General features: G+C 46.7%; 2 protein-coding genes across 3 annotated transcripts in view; both read right to left on the reverse strand.

Moving 5' to 3' along the window:
- The window catches only part of LOC144772317 (uncharacterized), a 290294-nt gene that overhangs the window by 153268 nt on the left and 116716 nt on the right, over positions 1-20310 (reverse strand). The window lies entirely within an intron of this gene.
- LOC144772308 (uncharacterized) overlaps positions 4779-20310 on the reverse strand; it is a 44273-nt gene continuing 28741 nt past the window's right edge. Inside the window, exon 3 of the mRNA XM_078656535.1 lies at positions 4779-8651. Coding sequence (XP_078512661.1) covers positions 6182-7534 — 1353 coding nt within the window. The 5' untranslated portion in view covers positions 7535-8651 and the 3' untranslated portion in view covers positions 4779-6181. The remainder of the gene's footprint in view (positions 8652-20310) is intronic.

Genomic DNA, 20310 nt, shown 5'->3' on the forward strand with positions numbered 1-20310 from the left:
TTGTCTGCTGCGTCATTGATGTCAGGGGTGTCGGCAGGTGGGTTCTGCTTAGCGATGTGGTCAGCTGGTCAGTGGTGACTTTGCTCCAGCATCTGCGGAGGATCTGTGGTGTGCGGTGGTGGGATGTGTTCTTCTTGAAGGTGAAGTGGATGCAGCTGTGGTCGGTCCAGTGTAGTCCGGTGGAGTGGCTGAAGGCAACGTGGCTGCTCGCCGAGAAGATGGAGTCGAGCGTGTGGCCGGCGTAGTGGGTGGGCGTGTCCACCAGTTGCTTGAGACCGAGGTCGGCGAGGTTTTCGAGCAGGGTGGTGTTGTTGTCGTTGTTTTTCTCCCGGTGGAAGTTCAGGTCCCCTAGGAGGATGTACTCTGGTGAGGCTAGGGCGTGCGGGCTGATGAAGTTGGCGATGGTTTAGCTGAATTGTGTCCGTGGGCCCGGGGGTCTCTAGATGAGCGTTCCTCTGAGGGTGGTCTGGGGGTGGTCTGGGGGTTGATGTGGATCTGGAAGTGTCGGTGTTCAGCGGCGGTGAGTGTGTCTTCGGCGTTGGTCGTGATGCTGATGCTGTTTTTGTGGATGATGGAGATTCCTCCTCCAGTTTTGTTGATGCGGTCCTTCCGGGTGATTTTGTAGCTGTCCGGGATGGCTATGGCGATGTCGGGGGCCGAGGAGGCGTTCATCCAGGTTTCCGTGAGGAAGGCGACGTCTGGTGTTGTTGTATCAAGGAGTTCCCAGAGTTTGACGGCGTGTTTGTGGACGGAGCGGGTGTTGAGGAGGATGCACTTGAGGGGGTTGTTGTTGTCGTTGCTGTGTTCGGTGGGCGGGGTGCAGGTTCGGAGGCAGGAGAATTTGCATGCTTGGCAGCTGAAGGGTCCGTGGGTGCGCTTCGGGGTGACCCGGTGGCAGGCGGCAGGTGGTGTCGTACCTCAGGCGGGTGCCCTGGCCGCGGCTGGGGCCAGGGGTTCTGGTGCTGGGCGCGGTCCAGGAGTGGACGGGCGCAGACTGGCTTGCCTTTGGCACACCTTTGGCGCGCCAGCGGCGCGGCCGCTGCGAGACCTCCATAAGAAACGAAGTGGGAGGCAAGGGTAGCTGGGAGGCGGGAGCGGGGTGGCCAATGGGCGGGCGTGCAGGGAAACAGAAGGAAAAAGTGGGTGGGGCTGCGGGGGAGCAGCGGCGGGAAGTGGGGAGTGGGGGGGGCACTGAGGGCAGGGGCGCACAAGGAGCGCCAACAATCCACAAGAGGCACAGGAATAAAAGTTAAAATGCAGGCGGCCAATAGAAAATAGAAAATTACAGTGAGGAAGCAAAGCAAACCCGGGGCACACCAGCGCGAACCCTCGACGACACACGGGTCCTAGTGGAGAGGAGTCGAGCGGCGTGGGGAGTGACCTGGGGTCAGGCCACGCTCACCTGCGCCGCGCGACCCCCATAGGAGGCCAAGTGGGAGGGAGGGGCAGCTGAGAGGCGGGAGTGGGGTGGCCAATGGGCGGGCGTGCAGGGAAACAGAAGGAAAGAGTGGGCGGGGCCGCGGGGGAGCAGCGGCGGGAAGTGGGGAGCGGGGGGGCACTGAGGGCAGGGGCGCACAAGGAGCGTCAACAATCCACAAGGGGCACAGGAATAAAAGTTAAAATACAGGCGGCCAATAGAAAATAGAAAATTACAGTGAGGAAGCAAAGCAAACCCCGGGCACACCAGCGGCGAACCCTCGGCGACACACGGGTCCTAGTGGAGAGGAGTCGAGCGGCGTGGGGAGTAACCTGGGGTCAGGTCACCCTCACCTGCGCCGCGCGACCTCCATAAGAGGCCAGGTGGGAGGGAGGGGCAGCTGGGAGGCGCGAGCGGGGTGGCCAATGGGCGGGCGTGCAAGGAAACAGAAGGAAAAAGTGGGCAGGGCCGCGGGGGAGCAGCAGTGGGAAGCGGGGGGGCACTGAGGGCAGGGGCGCACAAGGAGCACCAACAATCCACAAGAGGCACAGGAATAAAAGTTAAAAAACAGGCGAGCAATAGAAAATTACAGTGAGGAAGCAAAGCAAACCCGGGGCATACCAGCGGCGAACCCTCGGCGACACACGGGTCCTAGAGGAGAGGAGTCGAGCGGCGTGGGGAGTGACCTGGGGTTATAATGTTCAAGTAAGCGTGTGCCCATTCGTGATCATGGTGATCATGGAGACCCACGCCATTGTGATGGTGAATGTGCAGGTCTGTGTTAATATTCTAAGGCCCTGATTACAAGTGTAGGTGCTATTTAGCACACCTCATAAAGATAACAAGGTTTACATTATCGGGTGCAATAAATAATTAAGGGTTTGTGGAGAATAACATGTAGCGTTTGGTGTTTAGTGCACCCAAATCCACATAGTGTGGTAAATAACATATATAATTGCAATGTTACATTTCAGCAGGTGTGATCTGCTGAAATTTAATGAAGCTTGAGGTATTTAACACATTTGATAATTATTGGATATGTTAAATAGCGTTTCACTCGTAATTCCAACTAGTGCGTAATCAAAGGTTTACAAATGAGTTGAAATTAACCTATCCACCCATAACCAGGCTTTGAGTCTCCTAGTTCATATTGCCGCTGAACCCAACACTGAAGAGTCTGGCAACATGAAGTTCAGCAGTTCGATTTTGCTTTCGGCTAGGCCCGAATAATCCCTGCAGCACACAGCTGGTCCTTCTACTCAAGCCCCAGCGCCGTGGACACAGGCCCAACAATGCGCTATTACGCAGTCAGGTAAAGTAGGTAAATATACTCATTAGCACGTGCAGAGGGAGGACAGATGCAAATCCGCTGAGTTCAGAATCTGGTTTTGTGATATGCACCATGAATTGGGGCTCTCAATGAGCATGCTGGAATTGTTACGCCACACCTTACTTGGACACAGAAGGCCCGAGTGATAACATAGTCCTCCCTTGTCTTTTTATGGCTGTGTTCTTGTGCGTTTTCCCTCCCATCATCAACTGGGCACATCACTGTAGGTCAGATGGTGGTGGGTCGTGCCACTGCCCAGGAGGCCAGTGCAGTCCATCCATGATCTCTAACAGTGCTAATTAGGCTGTCACCAGCGCAGTTCTCTGCTGCCGGGCCACTCGATAAGGGCCCCCCTCTGCTGAAACCCACATGGAGGTGTACTGCTGCCGAATGGAGTTATCGAAAGGTCCTCTTCACACCTTTAGACCTCGCAGCAGGACTGGCTTGAGGCATCCCATATTCTGCCCAGCTCCACGGTCACGCCAAGTACCCTCCCTGGCCTCACACGATTTAGGTATGCCATTGTTTGGCGTTTTTCAGCATATCAGCTATAGGATCGAGGTGGATTTAAGACTCTGGCCTTAGAAGCTTAGTGAAGAGGGGGCAGCAGCTCCCTGCAACCCTTTGTGCTTTGGTTATGGCTAAATAGTATTGCCAATAACTAATCCACGAGAATACTGCATGACAAATCATAAGTATAATTTGTTGCTTATGAACTTTGCTAATGGATGACTAACTGAAGATTTCCCAACTCGAATTTCACACCCCCGCACCTGAAACACTGGCAGAAGAATGCACACCGGACACGTCTCCTACTTGACGACTCTTACACCGCGACTCTAGGGTCCTTTTGCTTTCTTCATGATACACTCTCCAACACTGGAGTTTCTCATACTCGGATCAGGTACTGCTATTTTCGCGTTCTTGGATATCTTCGACATGTTATCTATCTTACCAACATTATTTGCCCTGAAGAAGCCCTTGTTTTGGGTGAAACGCGCTGGCTGATCTCATTCCTTTGCATACCAATAATACATCTGAAAATAAAAGACGAGTAACGACAAGATTTATATCGTCTGTTTGAATATGTACATGTGATTTGTCGTCTATATATTGCCACTCATCCAAAAAGCGTTCCCCTTCCAACATACACAAGTTAGTCTGTGCATCAACATACATTCTGTTTTATTATTTAGAAGACTAGGACTATTTAACGTTTAGCGTTAGTCAAAAGCCATAATTCAGAAAAAAAAATAAAAAGCCTCCTCGCCATGAAATATTAGCCATATAACGTAGCTTTATAGTCAAACAAATTCAATGAAACAAAAAAAGTATTTGTACATAATTTTGGGCCTTCCACAGAGCCACCTTCCAGAGAGAGTAAAGCTCTTCATTGGGGCAGACAGTTAGCAAGATCGCCATACGTGACCATCATTTAGGGCCTACACATCAATATCAACTGAGAGTAGACTGTATCAAGTTAACATGGAAGTTCATGGTGTGAATGATGCATGATCCATATTTAGTTTAACGTTTTTCAAAGCAAGGAGAATGCTTAGGAAGTGGTATACATTTTCTGCAGCTTTCCATCGCATGTTCAGCTTTTCTAAAAAATAAGCTGCATTTACTTCCCCCATGGGTATGTTACAGTCTAATCATTTGAACCTGGGAAGCACACATTGCTTCTCCTGGTTTTTATCAGACATAGAAGACATGCTTTTATGTCCCCCAAACTATTCCTGTGCCCAAGTGCACACCACAGACAGAGTGCCATGAAAGTAAACATTGCTGTTTAATAAGGGAAAAAAGTATTAACATGTAATTCTTAAAGCAATGTTCCCAACAAAGCAGAATTACAATATCTATGCTAAAGTGTAATCTGTACACAAAGTAGAGAAACATGTTTGAAACTGGATTGTTATTTATAGATATGACAAGATTACCAACAGTAAGTGAAATAAAACATTTAAAAAAAGATAAAAAATGCATTCTGAATTCTTTTATTTCTATTAAATATAAATATTAGGACACAATAAGGATGGCCAGATGAATCAATGTCACATGGATGCTGCGTGACAGGATTTCATTGAATATACATTAGTACACTGCAGGTATTGTAATCATGGTTCTTTTTCAATAGAAACTGACAGACCTCATTAACATGACTGTTAAAAGAAAATTCAAGACTTGAAAGGTTACTGTAAAATGGTGTCATCTGGCCACCCTACACATCATAAGGACTATAAAAAAAGAAGAAAAAAATACATAAAAATATAATCTTCCATTTACAAGCACGCAAATTTGCCAGATATGAGTAATGGCTTAAAATCATACTTTAATAGAGGAAGAGCACATAGTGGTTAATCCAGTAATATGATTGGGGTTCTTCTAGACACATTTCATGGGTCTCTATGAAACATGGATGTCATCAGCAAGTGAATAGCCTAAAACCAGTCTGCAGCGCTTTACTATTGGGTTTTGTTGATTTAATATTCCAATGATAAAAATTCACCTTGATACAGACTTCACTTACAGTTTTTAATAAACAATCGCATTTGAAAAAAGATAAACTATTCAACCTAACTGCCATAAATAATCATGTAATATAAAAAATACAAACTGAATAACATTTATGTCATGACCCTACATTCCAGTCTAAGGGATCTGCTCAGATATACAAACCACATGGCCGTTGCCCTTGTTGTTTATAACATCGCCAGAACCCCATGATGAAAATGTACATTGAAATTTTGCATGCTTCTGTATGAGTTTTCCTGTGTGTATATTTGCCCAAGCACACATAGTTGCAAAAAAGAATGGTAGCCCTTCTCACAAATTCCTCCAGATGTTATTTCCTCTGTCTATGTTCACTAATTAACCACTATGCATAATAAATCATAAAAGCCTTCCCCTATTTACATCTGCAGGTGGTGTCCTACAGTTAATGAACGACTGAAACAGCCTAGATATTTTATGTTGTTTTTCCTATGTGTGATTGCTGGTGGCATTTTAGGTATGTTGAGCTAGCAAAGCCCATTCCACATTCACTGTATTTGTATGATTTGTCTTCTGTATGCCTTCACAGATGGATGGTTAGGACTGATGCCTGAGCAAATCTCTTTCCACATATACTGTATGTGTGTGTTTTTTTTCAATTGTGTGTTAGCTACTGACCCTTTAGTTGAATGGATTTGCTAAACGTCTTTCAACATTCATTGCATTTGCATGTTTTTTTTCTGTATGCCATTGCAGAAGGATGGTTAGACCTGACGCTGGAGTAAAGCTCTTTCACACTTTCTGATTAAAGTTTTTCCACTGTGTATTAGATGGTGGCTCTTTGGATGCATGTATTTACTATAGCTTGTTCCACATTAACTACAAGTGTATGGTTTTTCTGCTACATGTTTTTGCAGATGGATGCTTAGGATTGATGCTTAAGTGAAGAAATTTCCACATTCATCCTGGTGTATGGTTTTTCCTATATGCTTTCGCTGATGACTCTTTAAAGATGCTGAATGAGCAAAGCTCATTCCACATTCACTGCATGTGTATGGTTTTTCCCCTGTGTGTGTTCGCTGATGGCTCTTTAGAAGTGAAGAGCTACGAAAGCTCTTTCCACATTCACTGCATGTGTATGGCTTTTCTCCTGTATGCTTTAGCACATGAGTGTTTAGGTGTCGAGCTTCAGTAAATCTCTTTCCACATTCAGTGCAAGTATATAGTTTTTCTCCTGTGTGCCATCGCAGATGGAGGGTTATGCCTGCTGCACGAGAAAAGCTCTTTCCACATTCACTACATGTGTATGGTTTTTCTCCAGTATGCCCTCGCAGATGCATGGTTAGTTCTGCTGACCGAGTAAAGCCCTTTCCACATTCACTGCATGTGTATGCTTTTTCTCCTCTATGCCATTGCAGATGGATTGCTAGTTGTGATGCTTGAGTATAGCTCTTTCCACATTCATTGCATGTGTATGGTTTTACCCCTGTGTGTGTCAGATGGTGGTTCTTTAGATGCGTAGATCTAGTAAAGCTCTTTCCACATTCACTGCATGTGTGTGGTTTTTCCCCTGTGTGTGTCAGAAGGTGGTCCTTTAGTTGCGTAGTTCTACTAAAGCTCTTTCCACATTCACTGCATGTGTATGGTTTTTCCCCTGTGTGTGTTCGATGGTGGTTTTTTAGATATGTATATATCCTAAAGCTCTTTCCACATTCACCGCAAGTGTAAGGTTTTTCCCCTGTGTGCATTCGCTGGTGTTTCTTTAAAGATGATAAACAAGTAAATCTCTTTCCACATTCGCTGCAAGTGCATGGTTTTTCTCCAGTGTGTGTTCGGTAGTGGCTCTTTAGATTGTAGGATCTACTAAAGCTCTTTCCACATTCTTGGCATGTGAATAACTTTTCTCCTATATGCCGTCGCTGATGAATGGTTAGATCTAATGCTTTAGTAAAGCTCTTTCCATCATCACTGCATGTGTATGGTTTTACCTCTGTTTGTTTTTGCTGATGGACCTTTAGTTTTGGTAAATCAGTAAAGTGTTTGCTACATTCCCTGCAAGGATTTGCTTTATCCTCGGTGTGTGATTGCGGAAGGATCTTTAGTTTTCCTGAGAAAGTAACATTCTTTCCACATTCACTGCAGGTGTAAGGCTTTTCTGTGTGCATTTGTTGATGGATCTTTAGGTTTGCGGAGAGAGTAAAGCTCTTTCCATTTTCGCTGCCTGTGTCTGTGTGTTCTGTTGTATGTGTTTGATATTTGCCCCACAGAGCTGACGACTCATTAAAAGTCATCTTACATTCATTACACCTAAATAAGCTTACTGTTTGGCTGTTAGTGGTGGCAGTGTAGGGATTAGAAGTTATTAAAACTCTTCTCACAAACACAGAACCTTTATGTTATTTCTTTTGTTTGTGTTTGTTAATAAACTCTTGGTTGTGATGGCTGATGAACCCTATTACCACATTTAATATATCCTCATGCATTTTCCCATGTGCATGGTTGGTGATGCTACTTCAGTAATGAGGAGAAGCCAAAACTCGTCTTACGTTGTGTGTATGGTTTTTTCTTTGGGGTTTAGAGTCTAAGGGTCGGTTATATTTTTGCATAAATCATGATAATATGTTTGCTGACTGATCATTGTGGTTCCTGAATTACTAACTATATTTTAATCTTCACTAGGAATTTGCAGTATATCTGTTCTTGCAGGACTGATAAAATATGTATGATCTTTCTATCCGGAGCTGTGTTTTTTACTTAAGTTAAGAAATGTCTAGAATGTGTGCAAAGAATTAACCTCACAGCTTATCTAAATAGTCTGTTTCTTGGACAATATTTATGAAATACACACAAAGAACAAAACTCAATACCAAGTCGTTATGCTCTAGAATAATGTTCTGCATTGCAAGTAGCCAAACACTTCTTTCTTTTAACTTTCAGATGTCTGCTTCACGATTCATGTTTTGAATACCTATGTCTTGTATACCTCTTTCTAGGGATTGTAAGGGCCAGACAAAACAGTGTTTATGATGGACTAACACCATAGTATTGAGATTGTCATATCAGAGAGGGGAGCTCTTTTTATAACTACCTGATCATTATCTAAGATAAAGGGTGGTATCTAGAATGTTTACATTTTGGATGTGTTCTGCCAGTGTCATTTTTATGATTTTAAATGTTTTGGAAACAGCAGGATAGATGCCCTTAGCCTCTTGATGACGCCAGATTGCACTTGATGTTCCTGCAGGATACGTCTGTTCATGTACGAGATTCTCGGTCTCCTACTGAGTTGTTCTATTTTGAATTACTGTTTGGCATCATTTCTGGTTCTTCGAGTATCAGATAGCCTTCAAGTATTGTCATGTTTTCTTCAATACTCTTCCACTTTTAACAAGTTCAGGGATCTCCTCTCTGTGGATACAAAAATACCCGTAATGTCGTAAACTATAAGCAGCAAAGTGTACACTATGTCTCTGAACAAATGTAAAAAAAAAAAATCAAACACTTGAATAAATTTCAGCCACCGGTAAATACTCTAGGTTGCAATGCAATATATCTTTTTAGCCCACTGTACCACTATTGACAATAAACATTCTTATGGAAATCCGCATTCATTGATCATCCTGCAAGATAATAAGAACAGCCCAATTTGGGGAGAGGATTTAGCGTTACGGCTAGATCGTTGACCTCGAAGCTGGGGAACCTGGTTCGAGTCTCTGGCAACGACGCTCAACATCCTGTGATTCTGGGAAAATAACTTAATTTACCTGTGCCTAACAAAAATTAATATGTCCATCTGTAACAAAACTGGTGCTCATGTAAAGAACTCGGATACAGGATATCTTCGTGTCTATTTTGTGGTAAATAAAACTCAAACATTATTTTTTTTAAATATGTACCAGAGTCCACATTCCTTTGAATAGTGACAAATGCAACAACACATAATGGTGTTGACCTCGCCCTTGGTCAGTGAGTTGTGGCTTAAGTTCTATGCCACAGCAAGACAATTAATACATTTCGCTTTATCATGTTCATAGCTTAGGAAATAATAATGTTACAATGAAAATAAAAACACAACGGAATCATTTTCAGGACGAAAAACAAATCCTAGAGGGAAAATGAGAATTGGGTGGCATGTCGAAGTGTATGATGTCCGTACATTCACTGACAAAGACAGCGGTCAAGCAATGCCTATATGATCCCAGAGCGCGATTAGAGGGGCTGCCATATTTCAGTGTATTACTGCTTCCTGCTGCATGCATAGAGATTGGTCATGTGTTCAATAATGGCGGGTTTATTAGGTTCAAAACAAACAGTTTAGAGGGAGGGCAGTTCTTAGTGTTTGTAAACCTTACAATAAGTAATTAAGTTGAAATGGCAAATTTCTTTCAACACTGTCCACAATCTCAAACAAACTGTTGTCAACCATTATTATTATTATTATTGGGACATTTGTAGAGCGCTGCGTTACGCACACCGGCGTGTCCACGCGCTAAAAGAGGGAGAGGCAGCGAGCAGGGAGCACAGAAGCAAAGCGGACACTTATTTAGAGTAGAGGAATGTTTTCAGTTTTGCTCGGAACCTAGCTTCCTCCGGTTCCAAGCGCAGGTCCACTGGTAGTTTATTCCAGTTACTTGCCGCTAAGCATCTGAAGGACCTACCTCCCATGCGTGCTTTCTTAACTCTGGGGATCCTCAGTAGACCGCCCCCAGCGGATCTAAGCGCTCGTGTTGGATGATACACTTCGATCAGTTTATTCAGAGGGTCGGGCGCCCTGCCATTCAAGATTCGATGACAGGTGCAGAGGGCTTTATATTCCACTCTTCTCCTCACGGGGAGCCAGTGTAGCTTCTGGAGGGCCGCCTTAGAAGGCGCCCTTTTGGGCAGCCTGAGAATCAAACGAGCTGCCGCATTCTGCAGCACTTGCAGGCGTGCCATACTTTTTTCCGGAGCCCCCAGGTACAACAGGTTCCCGTAATCCGACCTAGCTGTCACCAGGGCATGGACCAAGGTTTGACGGGCACCGATCGGGAGTAAGTCTAGGACCTTTCTCAGTTTCTTCAGAATCCCAAAACAGACTCCTACCACCCGGTTGATCTGGGGGCCAAAAGTAAGACCCGCATCAAACCACACCCCCAGATTACGTGCCTCTTGACAGGGGGTTGGGGTTGGTCCAAGACATGGTGGCCACCATGCCGACGACCAGGCAGACTGGGCTCTCCCCACCACCAGCACCTCTGTCTTGCTGCCATTAAGCTTCAAACAGTTGATAGCCATCCACTCGGCAAGATCTTTCATGCACGAGCGGAAGCCATCGGCAGCAAGACAAGGCGCGTGCGATAGGGAGATCACCAGCTGCGTATCGTCGGCATACGAGACTAGTTGGAGACCATGACTCTCCACAATTGAGGCAACCGGCGCGACATACATATTAAAAAGGGTCGGGCTCAATGACGAACCCTGCGGCACGCCTTGGCCCAAGGGGACCCCTTTTGAGTAGCAGTCTCCTTGCCTGACTCGAAAGCTTCTCCCCTTAAGGAAGTCCTGGATCCATCTCAGCGCGGTGCCAGAGATGCCACCTCTGTTCAGACACTGTAGCAAGATGTTATGAGCTACAGTGTCGAACGCCGCGCTGAGGTCCAACAGGATCAAGGCCATAGTTTGGCCTGCATCCACACCCTCCCTCAGATGTTCCGTAGCCATAAGGAGGGCAGACTCGGTGGAATGGCGTGGTCTGAAACCAAACTGCGTCGCATGGAGCAATCCCGTCTCTTCCACATGCTTCATGATTTGGGTATTAACCACCTTTTCTGCCACTTTGGACAGAAAAGGCAGGAGGGAGATGGGCCTCAGATTCTCTAATACCTCGAAGCCTAAGTGGGGTTTCTTCCGAAGCGGGAGCACCACCGCCTGTTTCCACCCCTCAGGCAGCTTCCCCGATCCGAAGGAAATGTCCAGGACATGCCTCATATAAGGCTCCAGAACTTCAAGGCTGTCCGCCAGGCGTTTGGGTGACACTGGATCCCACGGGGACCCTGATTTGACAGAGCGACACACCACTACTAAATCGTCAAATGGGGGGGTGTGGAAGTTAGTAAGATGCCCTGCCGTCTCCGTGTCCCCAAATGCTGCCTCGCAGTCAATCCCAGTCGGTGGATTAGGGAAGGTCGAGTAGATCTTTCCGACTTTAGTTGAAAAATATTCGGCAATTCGGTCACATGACTCCGTTGAGGAACTCTCCGGCTCAGTAGGTGAATTTACCGTAGTCAGAGACTTGTAAATCCCGAAGAGTTCTTTGGCTGAATTCTCCGACCCCAGGATTTGTCCTGCATAGTAGGCTGCCTTAGACTTTTTAATCAGCCTATGGTGCAGGCGCCTTTTTTCCAGGAACAGCTCTCTAGCCTGATTGTCATAAGACACCCTCCAGACTTTTTCGGCTCGCCTGCAATCTGCCTTTGTTAACCTCAGCTCACCACTATACCATGGGGCTGATCGTTCTTTCCGGGCCCCTGTAGATGTGCGGCAGAGTGGAGCTGTCTGGTCAAGCGCTTCAGTAATGCGCTGATTCAGGTTAGAGACCGCTGTTTCTATGTCTTCGCCACCAGGCTGACCACCCCTACTTAAAACTTGGTTGAAATCCTCCACCGAGAATTTCGCCCACTTCCTCCTAAGATAGTTAAGGGGTGCCTGACTGGCTTTATTGGATTTTAAGCTCTGTATGGAAAATGCCACCAAAAAGTGGTCTGTCCAGGGGATCGGCTCTATTCCTGACACCTCCACACCTCCCCAGTTAGCATAAACCGGGTCCAGAAGATGTCCCTGGCGGTGCGTGGGGTCCAATAGCTTCAATTCCAATTGAAGAGCTAGCATATCCCGACAGAAGTCCTTAACCCCTGTTTCCTCTGGGCAGTTTAAATGCAGGTTCAGGTCTCCTAATAGGAGAAATTTATCCCTGCGTAGGGTAGCCTCCATAAGGCTTTCTAGCAGGCTCTCTCTAAACTTTGTGCATGCCCCTGGCGGCCGATAAACCAGACAGCCTTTGATCGTCGTGCCCCCATTGATTTGAATAGTGAAGACACCCGCCTCACTCTCCACAATCAGCGTGCGCTCTAGGCAACATCCCAAAGTGTTTCGAAAAATAATAGCAATCCCCCTCCCACCCCCTCAGGCCTATCCTGCCTAACCCAAGAATAGTTCTCCGGCGTGGCCTCGATAATGTCCGAGTCGGAAAACTGGTCTAACCAAGTTTCCGTGAGAAACAGTAGGTCGAACTTTTTATCTAGAATCAGCTCATAAACATCGAGTCTATGCTTACGTAGTGACCTTACATTTAGGAGGCCACAGGCAAGTGCTTGCTCCGTGGTGTCCCGCAACAGAGTAGTAAAATGGTAACCGCAGTGAGGACATTCCCTTTCGTCACTCGTCATGCCATGCATACACAAGGATGCAGTGCGAGGACGGAAGCCAAGGAGTTGATCCTTCGACCAGCGGATCTTACGACCAGGGGTTGTCGCCCTAGCCCGCTGTCGGCCGCGGACGGGCGCAGACGGGCTCGACTTTGGCGACACTTCGGCGCGCCTTCGTCGTGCCCGCTGCGCTCGTCCGCTGCGCTTCCGGAATGACATCCTCCTTTTAAAGCCCTCAGCCCGTCTGCCTCACCGCGACTAGACCGCTAACCGGTCACTCGCAGGCGGAAGCGGAAGTGACTGTCTCTCACCTCCACGCCCTCCGCTCAACGGTGCTAGCCACCCTGTCGGACCGAGGCGTGGAGGAGGGAAGACAAGACAGGCACCCCAATGCGTCTGGTGAGTCGAGGAGTCCGGGGGGGGATTCAAGAAGCCTCAGCCCACTAAGGGCTTGACTCCAGCGGAGACACCGCTAAAAGTGCAGCCGTTTTCCGTGCAAAAGTACAGTTTTAAAATACAATATGCAGTGCAGCACAGTCCATAAAAACACTACGTGCCCACAATTAAAATCACAGTAACTGCGCGCAAAGCAGCTGTGAGCCCTGCCACTGCTCACTCACCGCCACTCGTCCCACGCTGCTGGATTCCTTTTAAAGCCCTCAGCCCGTCTGCCTCACCGCGACTAGACCGCTAACCGGTCACTCGCAGGCGGAAGCGGAAGTGACTGTCTCTCACCTCCACGCCCTCCGCTCAACGGTGCTAGCCACCCTGTCGGACCGAGGCGTGGAGGAGGGAAGACAAGACAGGCACCCCAATGCGTCTGGTGAGTCGGGGAGTCCGGGGGGGGATTCAAGAAGCCTCAGCCCACTAAGGGCTTGACTCCAGCGGAGACACCGCTAAAAGTGCAGCCGTTTTCCGTGCAAAAGTACAGTTTTAAAATACAATATGCAGTGCAGCACAGTCCATAAAAACACTACGTGCCCACAATTAAAATCACAGTAACTGCGCGCAAAGCAGCTGTGAGCCCTGCCACTGCTCACTCACCGCCCATATGGGGTGCCATTAGATTTCAATGCGATACATATGGTGCACAGATCATTCAGGAAGCAACCAGATCTGCTAATCAGATCCAAGTAAGATGTGTAAGACTAACTGAAGCTGACTTGAACAAGACGTACACACAAGTTAAAACAAGTTCTGGAAGTGCCAGATTTAAAATGACACAGAGTATACTCGGCTTCCAAGTAGCTACATGAGATAGGTTTGTACCAGGGATGAAAATCGAAGAGCAGATCTTTATCCAAATATTGTAGTTGAGCTCATTGCTAGCACTCTACTGTGGGATAACAGTAAACTCATTGAAAGGTGTTTAAAGAGACAATAATTTCTGTATTTACCCTGCTATCAGGTAGGAGAAAAATAGCCATGTACTGGTTAGACTGATCATACCCCTCATGTGCTAGTCTATGTTATGATATGCCCAGAATGCCCTGATCCTGGTCATACGGCAGTCATTATCAAGATGTGTCCAAACACTGCATCAAACTGCTGGGGTGTGGAGTTATTTAAACAAGAAACCCACCCAAAATGCAAAATGCTAGTTAAATCTACCTGGCCAATAAAGAATTTCACTTTTCAAATCTACTTCCTAAATTAATTATATGTTTGAGCAAAAAAAGCATTAATAGATTTCTATTTTGTTTTACTAAAACTAGCACAAATTAAATGCTTTGCAACAATGCTCAGCTCAAATATTTTGTAATAGAAAGTGGTATTATTCTTGTATGCACAAAACATACCAACACATAACATAAATGCTGTGTAATAGGTAATTTCAGGTAGCTTGGTAAGCACTGTACACAAAGCAAGATGAGGCCCATTTAATCAGACAAGCTGCTCTGAAAATTATGTAATTTACAGCTCCTGTATCAACAGAGAGGGGCACTCCTTGACCGTATGTGCACAGCAACCATTGTCCTTATACCCAAGGTTGGGAAGCCTGCAGACAGGTGGGACTCCTACAGGCTGATATCTCTGCTTAAAATCGGACACCAAATTAATGGCAAACCGATTGAGAGGAGTAATCTTGGATTTGAAACACCCAGACCAGAATGAGTTTATGCCACATAGATCGATCATATTGAACATTGCCACAGCAGAAGGAATTAGGGCTCCGTTGGCAGTAGCCTCACTGGACACCAATAAGGCGTTCGATTCAATGAAATGGCCCTTCTTATTCAGCATTATGAGCAAGATGGGATTTGGTCCCAGATTCTTGAAATGGGTCAGGTTGCACTATAATAACCCTCGGGCGCAGCTCAAAGCCAATGGTGTCATCTCTCAGGGATTCCCCATTAGAGAGGGGCATGAGGCATGGCTGCCCCTCTCACCAATGCTATTAGTCCTGGTGATAGAGGCGCTGGTGGCATGGATTCAGGTCAACACTCAAATCTGGGGCTGGAGATGGGATAGTACATAGGAGGAAATGCTATCCCTCTAGGCGGATGATATTCTATTGTACCTAGCCCACACAGACGAAACATATTTTTTGTGGACAAGTGAGATCTTCAATATTTATGGGCACTACCCCAGCCTTGGGATTAACTGGGGGAATTCCCAGATATTACAGACGGGCGGGCATCTGGAAGGGACATAATTGTAAAAATACCTGCTTGTTTTGAAATCTGCTACGGGGGGGGGGGGAGAGACTGTGAATTTATTGTCGATCCTATTTAAAAAAATTTGGGAGCTTGAATTTTGCTGCGGGAATTACTGGGAGTTGTCAGAGCGTGGGATCAAGGGAAGTAAAGATTTTCCTTCTTGGCATTGTGCCATTAGAGCTGCCGTTTTTGTGCATTGTAGCGGTTTGCTCGGCAAGCCTTAAATGAGGGACGAGGCAGAGAAGAGCCACTTGTGCAGCAAAGGCATGCCTAAGGCAAGTGGGTCTGCACCCTTCTGGGACCAGGAATGCTGCCCATACCCCATCAGATAAGGTAACCAACATGTGGCCAATTAGAAGCACTTCATACTCAACCAGCCGCTTCCTGTATGCATGCCTTTGACAATAATCTTCCATCACGGTCTTGCAACTACTGCAGTTGGTTATCGCAGGCTGGATTGAGTCATTCCCCGGGATCTCACATATCCTCCGCAAGCTAGACCTATCTGAGGCTAGTCCGGACACAATGTTTCTCATGGAGACTTGGCTGTAAGAGGACTCTGGGCCCAATGTCACTCAAGCTCTTCCCACAGGCTACCGCATTATAAGGATGTATAGACAGGGAAACGTTGGCGGTGGAATCGCTATTGTCTATGGGTAGTCCCTTAATTGCGCTTCATCTTTGTCCACCATCTCTAATTGTAAGAGCTTAGCTTTTTCTCTAACCTTAGGTTGTACCTTCACTTTTGCCGAATCATCATATCTAGACCCCTATACCAAATTCCTTCAAACCCTCCCGGAGGTAGTTGCTGGGTTAGCTGTGGATAGGCTTAATTTCTCTTTATCCAGAGATTTTAATCTCCGCATGGATGACCTGCATGGTAGTGCCTCTAAAATGATATTGCATGATATGGCCTCCCTACAGCTACTGCATTAAATGTAGGGTCTGTCTAATAATAAAGGTCATACTAGTGGTCTGGTGTTTCGCAATCCCTGGAATCTTCAGGACCACACCTCTCTTCCTCTACCTTGGTCAGACCAATTTCTTACCCACCCTTATCCTCCCCATTTCCTCCCCCATCCTCCTTCCCTGGTTAAACGGCTGAAACGTCATTGTGCCAAACTTAATTTGGAGAATTGGCTGAAGGCCTTGGAAACCTCTAAACCCGATCCCTTGGATAACTTCAATCTAGCCGCTCACCAGGTTAATGAGCGGCTGGTCAACTCATTGGATGAGGTCTTCCCACAAGTTGGCATAAAGACGTCCAGCAATCTCACAAGTCCCCCTGGTTCATGGCTCAGCTAATGTCTCGGAATAAAGAATGCAGGCGTCTAGAAAGAAGATGGATGAAGACCTATGATGTGATCAGTAAAGCTGAATATAGGAACTCCATCGGATTCATCATGCAGAGATTAAATGTTTGCAAGCTGCCTTCTACTCCACAAAAATCACTAACTCTTCCAATACCCCTAGGGAGATTTTTAATATTTTCAAAGACATTACAGAACCCATGGCAGCCAGACCTACTTTGGTTGCATCGATTGAGCACTGTGATGAATTGGCGTCTTTCTGCCAGAAAAAAATCATGAACGTTTACTCCCCGTTTCTGGAAATTTCTGATCCGATGGATCTTTGCTCCAGTAATTTTCCTCAGGATGCTCAAGAACTCTCCCTTTTGGTGTTTCTTGACCTCACCATGTGTTTGGTAAAGGAGCTCCTACAAACTTAATTCTGGTTCACCTTTGGATCCAGACGCGTCCCCACATCTTCCGTCAAGGGTCTGATGGTGTTGTCCCTGTTCTGACAGAACTATTAAATCGTGTTCCTGTGTTGTGGACGGGTGCCTCTCCAGTGGAAGCATGCGATTGTCAGATCACTCCTACCTTGACCCCTACCTCCCCGTTACCTGTTGTCACGAAGCTACTAGAAAAACATGTTAATAAAAACCTTTCCGCCTTCTTCGAACAGAAGGAACCCCTTCATTGCATCCAGATGGGCTTCCGCCCTCAACACAGCACAGAATTAGCGCTGTTGGCGGTGATCAAGAAACTCAGGCAGCTCCTGGATCAAGGAGGATCCGCAGCCATAGTTCTGCTAGACTTCAGTGCTGCGTTCGATACCATCGACCATCCCACTCTCTTGCAGAGGATTCGTGGACAGGTCATTTGATTGGCTTTCCTCCTTCTTTGAGAATAGTACTATTTAGGTTCAGGATCATTCCTGCCTTTCAATCTCCCTGAGCCCCACTCCGTTCAATCTCTATCTACATCCCCTTGCTCACATTGTGCACTCCTAGGGGTTGACGTTGGCTCTTATGCCAACGACACCCAGTTGGTTGTGTCAATCTCCCCTGACTCTGGCTCAGGCCAGCTATCTCAGACTCCTTGTCTTCAGGAAGTAGCCAGCTGGATGGCTGGTTGTAAATAAAAACTCAAGGAAGACTAAACAGAGTCCTGTTGCTGGGTAACAATCTCATCAACTTTGATCTGAGCCATCGCTCACACTGTCTGAGCAAACCTTCCACTCACAAATATTCAATCAAGAACCTTGGGATTTGACTTGACTCTGGTCTTCCCGTGGACCATCGAGCCAAAAAACTTGCTGCCAGTGCTATGGCATCCTGAGACTATGGTGGAAGGTCTTTAACCTACTGCCTTCCACCACCAGAAGAGCGACCATTTAGGCCATTGTGCTTTCCTGACTCGACTACGGGAATGCTCGGTCTTTGGGCTCACCCCTCGATGTCACCAGGAGACTGCAGAATGCTGCTGCATGCCCCGACAATCATTTCAAACATCAATCGGCCACCAAGGCTCAGAGATCTACACTGGCTTCCAGTGGAACACCAAGAAACTCTCTACAGTATTCACTGGGCAATTCATAGAAAGGGTCCTTCCTTGTTGAGATCATTAGCCTCTCTTGATCTCCCTGGCAGCCCTCAGATCTTCATCAGCACACCTACTGAAGATCCACTTCCTTTCTGGCCCTCAGACTTTGGAACACTCTACCACTGAAACTGGCCTTAAAGACCTGGCTTTTCTGCAACTGATCTTCAATCAATCAATCAATCAATCAAGGGTTTGTAAAGTGCTGCTACTCACCAATGAGGGTCTCAAGGCGCCGAGGGGTGTGGGGTGGTTGCTGATTCATATGAGTGTGGAGTTTCAGTCAAAGAGCCAAGTCTTGAGGTCCTTCCTGAACTGGGTCAACAACGCAGATTGCCTAAGTTGGAGGGGTAGGGTGTTCCAGGTCTTGGCGACGAGACAGGCGAAGGATCTTCCTACGGTTCTGGTTTTGTGGATCCGTGAGATGGAGGCTAGGGTGAGATGGGGGGAGCGAAGTTGTCTGGCGGGTGTGTGGAAAGTGAGGCAGTGGTTGAGATATGTTAGTCCTGCGTAGTAGAATGCCTTGTGGGCGTGAGTGAGTAGCCTGAAGGCAATTCTCTTGTTGATAGGAGCCAGTGGAGTTGTTCAAGGTGATGTGTCATGTGGCTGTGGCAGGGATGTTGAGGACCAGTCTGGCTGCGTTTTGGAATTCTGTAGCTCCCTCAGTTGTTTCTGGGTGATGCCAGCATACAGTGCGTTGCCGTAGTCAAGTCTGTTGGTGATGAGTGCGTGGGTGGCCATCTTTCTGGATTCTGTGGGGAGCCATCTAAATGTCTTTCAAAGCTGGCTAAGCGTGTGGAAACAGGACCAAGATACGGCGTTGATTTGGCTGTTCATTGAGAGCGAAGAGTCCAGTTGATGCCATGGTTGTGTGCGTGGTTTGTAGGGGTGGGAGAGGTTTCGCGTGTGGCGGGCCACCAGGAGTCGTCTCAGGCTGAGAGTCTGGGTCCCAGGAGGAGTACTTCGGTCTCATCTGAGATGAGCTTGAGGCAGCAGTCTTGCATCCAGGTAGCAACTGCCTTCATTCCGTTGTGAAAGTTGATTTTGGCAGCTGTGGCGTTTGTTAGGGAGATAATCAGCTGGGTGTCCTCTGCGTACTTGACGATGTTGAGTCTGTGGCTTTTGATGATTGCTGCGAGGGGAGCCATGTAGATGCTGAAGAGGGTGGGGCTCAGGGAGGAGCCCTGGGGAACTCTGCAGCTGCTCTCTCTAGGTTCTGAGAGGAACTGGAGTAATCGGACTCGCTGTGTTCGGGCAGCTAGGAATGAGTAGATCCAGTCCAGTGTCATGTCGTGGATGCTGGCGTTGTAGATGCCATCGTTGTGGAGCCTCATGATTAAGGTGCGATGGGAGATGGTGTCGAAGGCGGTCAAGAGGTCCAGTTGGATGAGGGCGGCAGCTTCACCCAATATGAGGAGGAAGAGGATGTCATTGGTGGTAGCGAGGAGTGCGGTCTCGGTGCTGTGGTTGCTTCGGAAGCAGGATTGGGAGGTGTCCAGGACTTGGTCCTCTTCGATGAACTCTGATAGCTGGACGTTGATACCCTTCTTGATGACGTTGGCTGGCTAGGGGAGGAGGGATATGTGTCTGAAGTTATTGAGGTCTGTCGGGTTGGCGGACGTTTTTTTCAGAAGGGGGTTGATCTTGGCGTGTTTCCAGTCATCTGGGAAGGTGGCGGTTTCAATGGAGCAGTTGATCTTCCGCAACAGTTTTATCTCGTTCCCTTCAGTGTTTATGGCAGCGCTGGGAGACCTTCGCGTAGCCATGCGATATACAAGACCTCAGGAATAGAATGATAAACAAAACAATATGCCAATACTGCTCAATATTTTTCTTAATTTATACAGAACTAGGGATAAGAAACTCGCCTGTAAGGACCACTATTTCAGTCCAACTTTGTTTTCATACACCTTTTTTATTTTTTGTTTATTCTTATATTCAATTATTTTTGTGTTTTTCACATTTATTTATGGGAAAATTTACTGTTTGACAATTAATCCAAGTCAGACAGTACCCTAAAATTTACAAGCGAGGGGGAGGAAGACTCTTAATTCTAAAGATATGTGATAATATGTACAGAAGTGTAAAAAAGAGTAATAGTAAAAGGGTAGAGAAATAT

Source organism: Lissotriton helveticus, chromosome 8 (assembly GCF_964261635.1).
Source record: "Lissotriton helveticus chromosome 8, aLisHel1.1, whole genome shotgun sequence".
NCBI classification, from domain to species: Eukaryota; Metazoa; Chordata; class Amphibia; order Caudata; family Salamandridae; genus Lissotriton; species Lissotriton helveticus.